This window comes from Passer domesticus, chromosome 6 (genome assembly GCF_036417665.1).
Source record: "Passer domesticus isolate bPasDom1 chromosome 6, bPasDom1.hap1, whole genome shotgun sequence".
Classification (NCBI taxonomy): Eukaryota; Metazoa; Chordata; class Aves; order Passeriformes; family Passeridae; genus Passer; species Passer domesticus.
Genome location: NC_087479.1, coordinates 59,333,670 through 59,348,676, shown reverse-complemented (window position 1 = coordinate 59,348,676; position 15,007 = coordinate 59,333,670). Strand labels below are relative to the sequence as shown.

The 15,007-nt window shown below is 41.0% G+C and overlaps 1 protein-coding gene across 22 annotated transcripts in view; it reads right to left on the bottom strand.

The window, feature by feature from the left end:
- PPFIBP2 (PPFIA binding protein 2) overlaps nucleotides 1-15,007 on the bottom strand; it is a 92,974-nt gene that overhangs the window by 33,916 nt on the left and 44,051 nt on the right. For all 22 annotated transcript variants that reach the window (XR_010365301.1, XR_010365300.1, XM_064426115.1 and 19 more), the window contains 2 exons: nucleotides 8,473-8,562; nucleotides 4,541-4,654 (listed from right to left, as the gene is read on the bottom strand). Coding sequence is in view for 20 of the 22 variants with exons in the window: in XM_064426115.1 (XP_064282185.1) it covers nucleotides 4,541-4,654; nucleotides 8,473-8,562 (204 nt within the window). In the remaining 2 variants the exon portion in view is untranslated. The remainder of the gene's footprint in view (nucleotides 1-4,540; nucleotides 4,655-8,472; nucleotides 8,563-15,007) is intronic.

Here is a 15,007-nt window from a genome sequence, read left to right as displayed (position 1 = left end):
GCACGCTCTGAAAACCTGAGAGCTCAACCAGAGCAGCACAGAGCATACTTCAAAATCTGAAACACTAAGCCAGCTGCTGGCAAGAAGCTCCTGCATGCTATAAACAAGTGCTGAAATTCATCTAAGATCAGATAACTCAGGCAACTGAAAGTTGAAGGAATGGTCGTTGCCAGTCAGCAAAGCTCCTGAGGAGCAAACAGATACACACCAGATTTATGCCCTGCAACCAAGGCAGGATTCTGGCTCCCCTGAGCATGAGACAGCTGCAAAACCAGAGCAGGTACACACTGAACAGTGCTGGATTCAAGTTCCTACTCTGAACTGATACAGCTCCTCCCTGCATATTTTTAATCCAGTTTTTAAAAAGGTTCTCCACTGTCTGACACACCTTCTTCTGGCCTTGCAACCAGACAGAAGTGAGACATAAACTGACACAAGAACAGAGATCCACTCCTGTTTACACCCAAGCATTTCTGGTTTTATGTGTGTTTTTTTAAGGCACAAATAATCCCAAAACCAAGTCCTTTGTACTTTTCAAAAGAACTCACTTGATTGAAGACACAAACATGTTCACACAACAAAACTATCCAACATGAGTCCCCCAGACTGTGTCAGGAATTATTTGGAAGGCAAAAGGACACGGTCAGACCACATGTAGGATTTGGTTCAGCTCAGGTACAGGAAAGACTCTGCCACCCAGACCAGAATTGTCCTTGGGTAAGCAAACTGCTGTGCTTATGCCAGAGAGCTCCAATGGAAACTGCTATCTGTTAAACAAATGAAATGCAGCTCCGGAATAGCAAAGAGGCAACAAACTAGATTTACTGATGGCAATTACCAACAAATGCACGCAAAGGCACCGTGGAGGTGAAGTCTGTGTGTGCAGGAGTTCACTTTTCAGATGGACATGGCACAGCTGTCAAGCGTGACAGCACAGATTCCACAGCCCTGATGTGTTTACATTAGGCATGGCTGGTACTCTCTGTTATGGGGCAGTTTAGGCAACTTTATAGAGCAAAAATTACTTCTGTTTCCAACTCTAGAGTACATTGATAGGAGATTCCCCCAAGGCCCTCTCTCTTCTCAAAAAAATACAAATCCTTTCATAAAACTGACTGGAAGAAAGTACTGAATAATGGCACAAAGTAACTTAGAACAAGATACACACACACGCACATCATTGCTCTCTCAAATTAGCTGTAACTTTACAATTTAAAGCAGTTTATACACTGGAAATGGGCTGTCACAGCATAAATTGTTTTCCTAGGATAATTCCAAGAAGTTTTTTTTTTTTTTAATTTTACTTCTAGACATCTCCATTGCAATGTGCCAAGGGGAAAGGCAGGTAGCTGTTCACACAGGCCAGCCTTTCCATATCCTTCACACATGCAGTAGCAGGACAGACACCCCACTGGAAGGTAATTCCATGAAATTAAACTTGCATCTTGCTGCCAGCCATGCTCCAGAAAATTTTCTGTTACCATTTACTGTGAAGGATGACTTTGTTTCTTGGCCAAACCTGAATTATACTTCAGGACTGAATTAAGGTTTTGCCATTGACTTGCATGAGTTTTGAAAAGGCCTGTTTCGTTTTCTTGAAGGAAGAAAACACAGACACCTTCAAGGCAGAAAAACCACTTTTCTTCATTACAATCTGTGGTGGAAAGAGTGTTTTTACAAAAGTAAAACATTGGGTTTGATGCCTTAAGCATCACGTTATCTGTACCTGTGCACACCAGGGCATCTTTGCGTGTCTCACACAGGATCCTCTCATTGCTCAAATGCTGGATTTCCCTTGGCTGTGCTTCCATAAACACTGAGGTCCAAGCACATCTCTCCACTGCCCTTCTGCCCCACCTTGACCTTTCCTGTGCGCTGTTTCACTCAGCCATCTCAAAAACAGCCTCTTCCTTCTAAATTCCAGGTCAGTTTTCTCCCAGTCATGGACGAGAGGGTTTGCTGACCATGACAGGCTAGAATCAGGGGCAGAAGCCACACGGTCAGGAGGAGGGAGAAGGATGAAAGGAGAATCTTTCTTCCCTTCTCCTCTGCTGCTGCTACTCCACATTCGAGATGCCCACCCAAAATGCTGAACAGCCACTTTATGCTATTTGTATAACTTTTATTTCAGTTGCTGCTTCAGAAGTGGTTGCACGATCACTTTGTAGCAGGGTTCAAAACAACGGTGCATAAATCATAAGCCAGCAGGATTTTTTTGCCAGTAACCCCACCCTGACAAGTCTCTGCTAGCACAGATTCAGCAAAAACTACTTTGCAGGGTGGTATTAGATACCCCTTCTGCTGTGGAACTTCCAGATACCATCATTAGGTTATCTTAAAGTTTGTAATTTTTTTATTGAAACATTTTTTTTCTCCCAGAATTGATTATGAGTCACTCTTCTTATAGTTCTTGAAATTAAAAAGACAGGGCTTTATCTAGGGCTTTATCTTTATTGTTCCATTTTCCACTTAGAGGAAGCAGCTGACTTAAGTTCATAAAGGCAAAAATCAGTGGAGTTCAAATATATTGTAAATAAGGAAGCAGAACCATGAAATAAATCTGAATTTAGACTACACTGCCTCTCAAGAGGGTAACAGAAGTCATTCTGAAAAGCAGGACATTGGCAGCAGCTGCTGGCTGAGAAGATCTGAACCCAAATCTCCCCAAAATCTGACTGATTCATCTATTGAAACCCCTGAAACCACACACTCTACTTTTGACAAATTATCTGCAGAAACATCCACTGGCCACATATCTGACATGAATGTCATGATCACCACATGATCAGGTCATTCTCTTCTCCCCAAATCTCAATTCATTCCCCACAGAGGATAATTTTTAACAAGGTGAATGGAGAAGAGAACCTTCAAAACAAATGATATTTAATAGGATCCTCTGCTGAGACAATAAATGTACAACTTCTCTGTCTGCTGAGAGATCTAACTTGTGTTTCCCATATCCCGCTGTCTACTGGGAGAAACAACAACTACAGCTGCTCAGAGTTATCCCAAAATTTGGATTTCGGGCTTATTTTAGACATGTCTGGAGATTCTCTTACTTCTTCAGCTTTGGTACAGCCTTTTGCAGTTTATCACTTTAGGATCAGCTTTGTAAGCAATTTGTGCATGTGCCTAAGGCCAGACAAGCAGATGCAAACGTTTTCACTGAAATGGCAATGTTCCTGCAACATTATATTCTAATTTCAGATGCCTCAGTGTTCTGGTAAATAAGACTTTAAGTTCACAGTTTCCTCAGAAGACTATCTGGGCAAAACATTTTAAGTCAGAGAAAGAATAAGCAGTTTTAGCAGAAGTCACAGAACAACAATCTAGCTTTAGACTGGAACAGGGAGCTTCTGCACTCTGTTGGGAATGCCTTCCTGGAGTCTGAAAACAGATTTTCACAACTTAAATAATCACTGTTCTTTGAGTTCCACTTCAGATCTCACTGGAAAACAACATGCACTCACTGTTTGCATTTTTAAAGCTGACCCCTCAGAATACAGCCTTGCCCAGATGGAAGCGTTTTGGACTGTGTGAGATGGAAGGTTTTTTCAAGAACCTCTGAGAATTATAATTTAAAATGCTTAGGATACAGTTTTATCTTATAGAAACTGCTGCTGTTTACATACATATGCAAAAGATTCCTTATCGTAATTTAAAGCTATGATCAGTTCATAAAAAGGCTTGTATATCTCAAATGGACTAAAATAGCAAATTTATAACACAAAATATTTGCGTGGGGAGAAGAACTAAGCTCACAGAGAACAGTATCTATCCTAAAAATTTCTGGCATAGATTTTTGAGGCTTATTTACAGTTTCATATCTATTTTTGGTATCTACGTACTGCATTAACAATGCATAATTTGCATCTGTAACAACAGAAAATTGTTCAGGGAGAGAACTTCAGCATCAACAGACCTGCAAGTTCTGTTAAGGTATTTAATTTATCATTTGCTCTGCTCCCTCAACATAGAACATCAAAAAGCAAAAATTAAATCACATAGCCTGAAACTGTTGATTGAAATAAAGAATAAATGTCTTTATATACTAATTTTCTCATCTCAAACTAAGGGGAAAGCTCCAAAGTTAGGCAAAAATGGTTAGAGAACAGGAATTTATACAGTAATTCATTCCAAACTGCCGCTTGTTCAACTTCAAAGCCATAGGAAAACAGAAGGCATTTAAATAAAACCTCTTAATTCTATAACTCCTACATGTATTAGATACATTTAACCTGTCTAACCAGTTACTCAGCCATGTCCAAATAAGCACAGTTTAAATAAGACACAATAGTTTCATTTTACATGCTGCCACGTACAGCATTATGCAACCAGCCAGTAAAACTTTTCTGCAACAGGAAAACAAAGACACATTTATTGGGGGGGAAAAAAAGTGCAAAGCATGAGGAGAACAATAAAAGAATCTTTTATTTTCCTCCCTGTTTTATCCTGTTGCCAAAGGCAGTCACACATGCAGACAAGCTGACCATGTGTGCTCAGCCCACCTCTGGAGAAGGTCTGCAATCCAGATTTTTACCTGTTGGAGCATTTCTTCTGTAGCATTCAGCTTCAACTGATGCCCCTCAAGACAGATTTCTAAGTCCCGGATTTTCTCTCCTTGAGCTTCCACCTGGTCTGTGAGAACACTCACCTGTAATTTGAGAGGAGAAGCACAGTGCTACTGAACTGACTGTAAATAAGTTTCAATTACCTTATGCATATAACATCCAAATGCACGTTTTGACAAGAAGTTCCCTTTTAAAGCCCTCAATGCTTTAATATTCTTGTGCACTGCAGCAACCTGCTCCACCAAGAGAGAAGTTTTGCAGTCTTACCTCTATTTCACTCCAACCCCGCCCTCTCATCTCCCCTCCCCTGCAATGTTTTGTTTTGATATAAAAAAGAAAGGGCATTTCAAGGAGAGGTGGAATGCTACCTATAGGTAGCCTGGGTCCCTTCATGCAAAAGTCTGGAAAACTGGAGAGGAGCAAACAAGAACAGAGGATACTGGAAATGTTTTATGTGGTTTTGGAGCATGCATCACCATTTCGGGTTCTGCTGGCATTTCACTCCCTAAAACAGATACGTAAGAAAACTGTTCATTCCCAACCCAACCAATCACTTTACTTCTTACAAGAACAAAACTTTATTGATAGCTTACCTATCAATAAAGAGTTCTGAAGCCATGAAGAATGCAATGAGTGAAAGGCAAGTTTTAGCTGTGGCAAAGTTCTATTCCAACAAAGAATTGCAGGCTTTGGCAAGCCAAAACATGAAAGCAAAAGCAGGGAGATACAGACAATGAACCCCAGGAAAAGAAACAATAAGCAACCCTGGTAAAGAACTGTGGGAATGGTGGCACAGAGAAGTGGGTGTGCAATAAAAACAGCCCAGCAGCTGAACCCAAATCTTGCAAAGCAGAAAAACTGCACCCAGGTTAATGTTAGAAAGATATGGAAAAAAACCCAGTGATAATTCTTATGTTAAGGAGACCATACACTCTGTATATTCACTGTAACTATTTCTTTATATGAAAGCCTTGATTATTCTAGAAAAAACGTTATCTAAAACAAACAAACAAAGGAGCCTAAGGTGTTTAAACTCCATTTTGAAGAAAATGCATTAACAAAAACTTATATATGCTCTCACATCTAACCCTGCAACACCTTTATTAATAAAACAAAATAAAAAATGTACAGTAGGTAGAAGTGAAACTTTTAAGATATATCCACTACACAGCATGTCTAAAACCCAATGAACAATTGAGTTCACTTCAGGGAAGATGTACAGAGAGACTTCTCTATTGCTTTTAACTGCTGATACAGTGCCAAGCATGCCTGGGAAAAAAATCACAGGAAAAAAAAAGAATAAGGAAAATATATTTTTTCCTATTAAAGCAGTTGTCTGTAGCTTAGAGTACAGCTGAACTCAGGATGAGAGGTGATAGGAAGGAGTGGGGGGAGGCAGATGGCAGGGGGACACAGCCAAGCTGGGGCAGGAGAACCCCCTGCAAGGAAATCTGCTGCTTGTCTACTTTGTTTTGCTCCCATTAAATGAGGGATGATACACAAAAAACCCCATGTGAGGTCAGAATGCAGGAAGAGACAAACTTAATTCCCTGCTTCAGTGTGATGTAAGTTCCAGAGAAAGAAAACCAGAGCTTCAGGTTAGGTTTAAATACCACTGCAACCTGGAAAGAAACTCTGGATGTTAAATGCAACCTGCAAAGGAATTTAGTGAAAGCTTAGCAGCTTTAGAAGCATGTGTTGGGGGTTCCAGCAGCTGGGCTGAAAGGCACATCAGCTCATATTTTCCCCTCTGTCCAGGATCACATCTGCCAGACTCTTCAAGGAACCCGTAGGCTGCACCCAGAACAAAATCCCAGTTTATGCTAAGCTTGAAATTCCATCTTGCCTTAGGAGTGCAACACCTGCAAGACTCAGCCTGCAGGTAATATATTTTCTGTAGAAGTGAGGGGCATTGAACACTTAGCTAAAAATGGAAAGGTTTAAAAGTCTGAGGACAGGCTGGAGTGCTCCCAGCCTCATATTCCCTCCAGATCACAGCCATGGGCCAGTCACTGGTGCCATTCAGCATGAGCCCCAGACCAAGGTGCTCCGTTCCCTTTCTTTTCTTATCCCTCCTGCCAAGGTCACGCCCAGCAGCCAGGTTTGCACCAGCAGAGTCCCTCAGGCCATGGCACCTCGGCTTGGGGCTTGCCTGTGCTCCACACATTGACTGCCTGGACAGAAAAGCTGGTGTAAAGCAGCTCCTAAACCCAGCTCCACCTTGGCATCTTTGTTGTTGTTGATGCTCACCTTCCAGACTGAGGTTTTAGTCTATCTTATCTGCCTGGGAGTTTTGCAGTTCCACAGCAACGCCGTGCAGTGGGAAAGGAAAATGCATAAATATATTGACTAAGCGTTTGGGTTTGATGGGGGGTGGAAGTGATGGGAGTAAAATGCAAGAGAGACATTTTCTAGTTCTGATTTTACTCTATTCCTTCTAAGAAACACTCTAGTCAGGTCCCAAAACGTGTCATAAACCCCTGTGTTTTGTGCATTTGGCTGGCTGCTTCCCTGGGTTTGTGTGGATGAAGAAAAAGTTACTGAAGATCTGCAGGGCAGAGAGAAGAAAAGCACATCCTGAGCAGCAGCCTGGGACAGTCTGCAGAGACCTGTCAGACCCACCAAAGCTGATGCACAGGTCACAGGACTGCACAGAAATGTGGGGAACAAAGGAGACCCTCAAGGTGCCCCCCTCAGCTCTGGATGGAACACCTGGGATTGGCCCCACAATTGGCTCTCCTCTCCTGAGCTGCTCATGCATTCAAAACATGAATGTACAGTGTGAGACATTGTTTGCTTTTACTAATGGAATCAAGTTTTTAGTGTTAACAACCACTTGATTAATAAAAGGTGTTCTAATAAATAGCAGTTGTAAAGGGGATTTGTAGCACACACTTAGATTCCAACCAGAAGATTGTTTTTCAGTCAGGTGGGGTTCTTTTTTCCTAAATTTGGTAACAGCAATTTAGTTTAACAGTAACAAAAAAAAAAAAATTCCAACCAAGCCAAAGCTTGTGTCTGAAAATATTTACTGTTTATTTAACAACAGCAGTGAGGCTTCTGCCCAGTAAATGAACACAAGTGTGAGCAGAACATACAGGATAAGACACGTTTACAGAAACTTGTGACTGAAAGCAGGGAGAACACCTACCCAACACACTTCAACTTTGTTTGATGTAAATATATGTGCTTGTAATATGCATTTGAAAGCATGAAGAGAAAGGATATGCGAAAACTATTTAAATTATCTCCAGCTTCAGGTTTTAAAAAGCATGGAATGTACAGTTCAGTACTAGCAAAAATACACAGAAAAAGAATATTTTTTTGAAGTTGTGCAACATGTGTTTTCTCCAGGAGGAGAACTTATATGGGACATGGGATCTGTTTGAAAAAAGGCTTGGTAAACTGAGAAACAGGAAACCTGGAGGAGCTTAGGCATGCATTTTACTGTCAAATTTTCTCTACCCGTTTCCCTCCCCCTTAAGCTTTTTGAAGATGTAAATGATTTTCGTACAGCATATAAACAGGACAAATACTAATTCCATCTACCTGCCAGTCTTCTGGTTCATTAAAAATGAACAGACAACCCAGAAAACTGGCACAACCTATCAAACCTAGAATGAGAACCACCATCCCAGCAGTAGTGTGGCATAGAAATATTTTTAATCCCTTTGCCACTCCCCCCCATTTTTATGGCTGTTACACCCCTCTCCTCTACCAGGTTACCCCACCATGAAATCATTTAGAGGAATTATACAGATTACAAATGAATTCCCTGTTAATTATCAGCTATGTTTGGCGACCTGTTAACATTTGTTTAACAGAAAATACTCTGCCACTTCAGCTTTTATGCACTGGATATCAACTATGCAGACAAAATTCTTCTCTCTTTTGGACCTACCTGCAGGATGAGAGACTCTTTATCACCTTCTAATCGTGCCAACCTTTCTTGATAAGTTTCATTATTGGATGAATGGTGGTTCACCTGTGACTGGGAGGAAAAAAAGTGTTGTGAGAAGTTTTACAATTAAAATTTTTAAGCAACGGTTAATAAAAGTTTTGTATATTAAGCAGTTTTTACAAGACAAAAAAAAAAAGAAAAAATGTGTGTACAGGCCAGAACTGTTTATTTCATATGCCTTAAGTCTGTACTTATTGTACGTTCAAAATTAATGTACATTAAGAATGTACTTTTTAAAAACTATTTTGAATACTCTCTCATTTCCAGCATTCAAGAGTGGTAAATGAAAATAGACTGATATTTTCTGGAAAATTATAATTTCAATGGAAAATACCATCTTACCAAAACAAAACCCATTTAATTTGAAATAGCTATTCTCCACAGTAATGAATCTTGTATTTACTTTCCAGTGGCAAAAATTGCTATAGAGATTACTGAAAGAAAATTAGAAGCTTTTTGTTAGCAACTAAAAACTTATTTAAATGATCACAGTCTTATCAGGAACTACTCCAGGCACTCAATTACTTACGGACTTCTAAAAGGCTCTAGGGAGTAAAACCTTCTAAAACATAGCCTGTCCTTAACTATTATGCCCCATTTCCTATGAATTTTAATACTTCACATAGAAACACCACCATTAAAAAAAACAGTCTTGTGGATTTATTTGAGTTCAGAAGAGTCTCCTCTGTTCATCCTGCATGCTGAAACACTGTGGGAAGGGAGCTGTTTGCTCAGAGCATCAAAAGTAACCTGAGCCCCCAGAGGTTCATTTCCCAGCTCCACTGCAGGCACTGCATTTCTGCCAGGGAACACAACACTCAGCCTGGATTTTCAGCTAACACAGGAATCCAAGGAGCCCCCTTCAACTGCAGCTGACTGCTCATTTATAGTTACTTGCACAATGGCACCAAGAGAATTATAATCCTCCTCCCCAACTGCCCTTTCTTTTCCAACTGAACATTTGTGAACAGATTTTTTAAAAAATTAAATGTATTTATGGCTTCTTAATCTATACTGAGACCAACAGGCCCAAACCTAAAACAAATGCTGAAAATAAAAATGGCGCTAGTTAACTCAAATTGAGAAATCAAATTTTTATCCAATCAAAAGATACTTTTCAAGCATAAAGTGCTGAACTAGATATAAGTGTGGCAAAAGATACAAATGTGGCACCTTTGTAAGCTGAGAGAATCCAAGCACCCTTGTCTCTGATTATTTTGAAAGAAATTGAGAGAATCATAATGGCACCAACAAACAGGGGCTGAAGGGTGTCTGAAGAGATCTTCTGGTTCACTATTCCATCCTAGGGCCAGTGTTTATTTGCAATATTCTTGTTTTGCCTTCTTCTAAAGAATTCCAGAGATGGAACTCAAAGCTTCTCCATCTACTTCTTACCTATCCATCGTTAGAGCATTTTTCTTCTTGCCTAATCTGAATAATCTCTTCAACCTCATGGTTATCATACCACCATAAATTAAAAAAATAGGTCCCTCCATTCACTTCAGAGATTTTTTTTTGCATATTTGAAGATTATCTCTAGATCTCTAATTAGCAGGTCCCTCCTCATGCTGTGAAAGAAAATATGAGTTTTTCTGTCTTATCTTCATAGGTCAATTTTTCAAGATTTGTTTCATTGCTTTCTTTTGTGTCCTCTCCATCAACTATTTCCCAGCTTCTTTTGAAATTAAGGGCTTAAGAGGAGACACAGGATTCCAGCTGAAACTGGCTTGAGTGGTAAAACCTTTTCACAGACTCATGAGCCATATTTATTTCCATATTAAACATACAGTAAAACTCATATATTTTCAGACTAGGACCTATAACTTCCAGATCCTTTCAAAATGATTTTATTTAGCTGCCAGCCTGTTCTTCATTCTGCTTTTACTCTGTTTCTGCTTAAATGTATAACTTTGAGCAAGTCAGTGCTGACTTGCATTCTATTATTTATACTCTTTTCCTGTGCATCTGGCTCTTGTGTTTTAATCACGTACTTCAGCATAGCTTCTAGGCCCTTAACTAAAATCACCTCTAAATTCAATAATCTTTGTCTTTTTAAGGGGCCAACAGGGACATTGAAAACACAATGTGCAGGTGCTCACTCCACACCTCACTTACCAGCACTCATCATCAAAAGAGAAACGTGTTAACTCTTCTCAAAATATACTTTTGTCACAAGTTTTTGACCAGTACCACTAGGGTTCAAGACCTCACAGAAATGGCTCTAAATATGCAGGTGTGAGGTCAGCCAGAAAGGCCTCAGATAAGCACAGGAAGGTACAGTAGACAGAAAAATGACCTGCTAAATAAAAGTGTCTGATTGACGTACAGCAGTTGTTTGAGCCTCGGTAATTCTTTGTGGCATGTATAAAGACAAGATAAAACAGTGTAACATGAACCAAGGCCATCTGTGGATGGCTGGAGAGCATTCTGCAGTTGTGAGAGCCAGGGCTGAGAGGAAACTGAGCAAGATGTCACATGTATCAGCAGCAATCGAATACAGGACCCACAGCGCGAAAGACACGAGACCACAGATTTCTCTAAGAGCTCCCAGACAATAAATAAACACTGGTCATGTGGTTGCACAGGTCTAAAAGGCTGAATTTGCAGGATTTTCTATAAAGTTGTTACTTCAGAAGATCCAGGATTAAGGAACAAAAATTGTTACCTGGGCTTGACCAATTATGAGCCAAATATGTTAACTATGCCTCTTCCAATGAAAGAATGAGAGAGATTGCACAAAACACATAAAAAAGTTTATGATAACAAAGTAGAAGGAAAGATATGCTAAGGCAAGGTAGCTAAAAATATGCTGATGGCAGTACCACTGCAGATAAAAAATCAACTGCATGCCATGAATACTTTGCCTACAGGAATCATAGAATTCCTAAGACTGGAAAAGAGTTTTAAGATCATCGAGTCCAACCAGCACCACCACCATTTTCACCATAAAACCATGTCCTCAAGTACCACATCTACATATTTTTTGAACTCTTCCAGGGATGGTGTCTCCACCATTTCCCTGGGCAGTCTGTTCCTGTGTTTTACAATGTTCTTTGTGATGAAATTTTTCCTAACATCCAATCTGAACTTCTCATGGCACAACTTCAGCCATTTCTCTCATCCTGTCGCTGGCTGCCTGGGAGGAGCGGCCGATCCCCACCTGGCTCCAGCCTCCTGTCAGGCATTCTAGAGAGTGGTGTCTCCCTTGAGCCTCCTTTTCTCCAGGCTGAGCACCCCCAGCTCCCTCAACTGCTTCTGACAGGGCTTTCACCCTCCAGACCCTCCCAGCTCCACTGCCCTTCTCTGGATCCACTCCAGCCCCTCAATGTCCTTGTGGAACTGAGGGACCCAGAACTGGACACAGCACTGGAGGTGTGGGCTCACCAGTGCCCAGTGCAGGGGGACAGCCACTGTCCTGCCCCTGCTGGCCACACTACTGCTGATACAGGCCAGGGTGTCATGGGCCTCCGTGGCCCTCTGGGCACAGCTGGCTCATGTTCAGTTACTGTCAACCAGTGCCCCCAGGTCCTTTTCTCTGGCCATGTCCAGCCTTTTAGTAGTGCTTTGTAGGGTTGTTTTGACCCAAGTACAGCATCCAGAACCTGGCCTTGCTGAACCTCACACCATTGGCCTCAGGGCATCCCTCCAGCCCGTCCAGATCCCTCTGCCGGGCCTTCCGCCCTCCAGCAGATCAACACTCCCACCCAGCTTGATGTTATCTTTGTACTTGCTGTGTGTGCACTCGATCCTCTCATCCAGATCATCAATAAAGGCACCAAACAGGACTGGGTCCAACACTGATCCCTGGGGAACACCCCTGGTGACAGTCCCCAGCTGGATGTGGCACCATCCACCACCACTCTATGCAGGACATCCAGCCAGGTTTTACCTACTGAAGAGTGACCTGTCCAAGCCATGGGAAGCCAAGAGCTGAAAAACAATTTCTTGGAGCACCTATATTACAGTCGCCTTGGTGATTTTGGATATAGTTTACTGCCCATCAGATAGCAAGAGATATTAACAAAAAAGGTTTCCTGGAACAATTCCAAATCAGCTGTAACTCCCAATTCTAGAGAAAGAGAAGAAAATGAAAGCTTTCCATATTTTTTTTTTTTGGTCAAAATGTATTCCATCACCTGCTTCAGCTTCTTCATTTTTCTTTTCCAAATCTCTCTTTGGAATATGCTCACTGATTTAATATGAAAATAATATTGGAAAGTTGCTGGGAAGATCTAAGTATCCCTTGCATGATCCAGTCATTACTGAGTCCTCTTCCAAGAAAAGGGCTTGAATTTTCCTTCTCATGTGACACACACACACACACAAAAATCAGACTTTGGAGAACAATTCAATAGCTTTGATTTAAAATGGGGATAACCAGCAAAAGTATCAAAGGATATGGCAAGACATGTTGGTCAGTTGATGTTCTCCTCAGGTGTGCCTTTTCAGCACCAAGAATCTCCAACACAGCTAATTTTAATCCTAACCCCTCCAACTTCTGAAGCTGGTCAGCAAGCTGTGACTCAGAAATTTGTCACAAACACCATGAATCTCACCCTGGGCTGTGGAGCAGGGAGGTGCTGGGAAAAGAAACCTGGCAGTCAGTTAAAGTGGTGATTTGTGAGCTTTTTCAACAAGTCACCCGCCTCTGTGAGGAGACAGATTATGTCATAGCCCTCCTCTCTTCCTTAGCCACATGAATCACCTTCAGCTCCACCAATACTTGCATAGGATCGTGGCATTCACATTCTCTGGAAAAATCCCTTTGCCCAGGATTTTTCTCCTGGGAAGCTGAGAAGCCTCAGAGAAAAGGAAAACAATTTTATCTCATGTGCTTCTCCTGTGTTTTGCTGCTTTGGAATGTGTTTGGAGATTGTTTACCCACAGGTGATTGTTTCATTGGGTTCTGCTGTGAGTTGTTTTGACTCAATGGCCAGCTGGGGCCAAGCTGTGTCGGACTCTGGAGAGTCACGAGTTTCATTATTATCTTTTTAGCATTGAGTAAGTATCCTTTCTGCATTCTTTATTATAGTATAGTTTAGTATTCTTTAATATAATATAGTATCATAAAATAATAAATTAACCTTCTGAGAACATGGAGTCAGATTCACCATTCCTCCCTGCCATGAGGGTCCCTGCAAATACAATATAGGATGCCTGTGGTGATGACAATGCTTGATGTGTTGCCTTTTGTTGTAGTTTAGAAGGTGAAAACAAAGAGGATGGCTAGCAGAGCCCAGGCAGTCAGCTTTACCACAAACAGCACCTAGACCTCAGCACTGCATTCCAACACAAGAAAATGCACACTGCAGACTCCCCCCTGCCTATTTGGAGTTGACAACATTTAGAAGTGTATGGTCTTTCCACCTCTGTATTACTCTTTTTGGTCACTAGAATTATGGTCTGAGTCACAAGGAGTTGTATTATGATGAGTGGGCAGCTCACACAGTAAACATTTTTATTTGCATCTGACTTTTGAAGCAAACATTTAATCTCTTGGCATGTTAGTGCTACCTCAGATACACACCCATCTCAAAGTATGTGCGTTCCCTCAGTTACCTCAGAGGAGGAGGAGAGGGCTGGAACACAATTTCTGGATCTATAATTCTTGCCTTTCATCTGAAGGCAATTAGTAAATCAACAGCAGGATTTTTTATTTGCCATTGTTACTGGTTGCTTAAATAAAAGTAGCAGTCACTTGAAAAAAGCTGACAGTGCATAGTCTGAAACTGAGCAAGGACAGAGCTAGGTAAATTTTGGTAGTCCTTAAACCAAATTAATTTTTAAACAAATATTTTTATTTTATCTGGATATTTTTTCTAAAAACTAATACTTATTTTTTCCTCCAGAAAGTTACATGCCTTAAAACAAAATATCCTTAGAGAAGCCACAAGATTCACCTTCAATATCTTGAATTTAATGGCTACATCATGGGTTTGATCGCTCCATCTCTTGCTGTACAGGTTAAGAATCTCATCCAGAACAAAAAGGAAGGCATAAAACCAATGTACACCAATTTCAGGCCAGCCATCAGCTCTGTGCCACACAGTTTGCAGTGAATATTAGCATTTATGTTAATCATTTTGGGCTATAACTGCATGCCTATGTACCAAAATATGGGTTGTACTGTTTTTGTCTGGAATGGTGTCCTCTAATTAAGGGTGGGTGGAGAGATAAGTATAAAGCAACAGAATGACACAAAATTGTATGTGAACCCTCTAACTCAAGTCCCTTGGGAGAAGAATATTTGTTAAAAATGAGACACTTCCAGGTAGTGGGGGTATCTCAAGTCTTTTATATACACAAGGAATTTTTTGTTTCTGCATAAGGAATTTCCCCTGTCCTCCTTCCTTGGCTCTGTCCACATCTCTCAGGTTTTGCTGCCCACTTTGTCCATCCCTCTGGCCACTCTTGGCCCAGCAGTTCCACAGGTCATGTTGACACCAACAAAGTCCAGTGGAAAGAACTGAAGTGT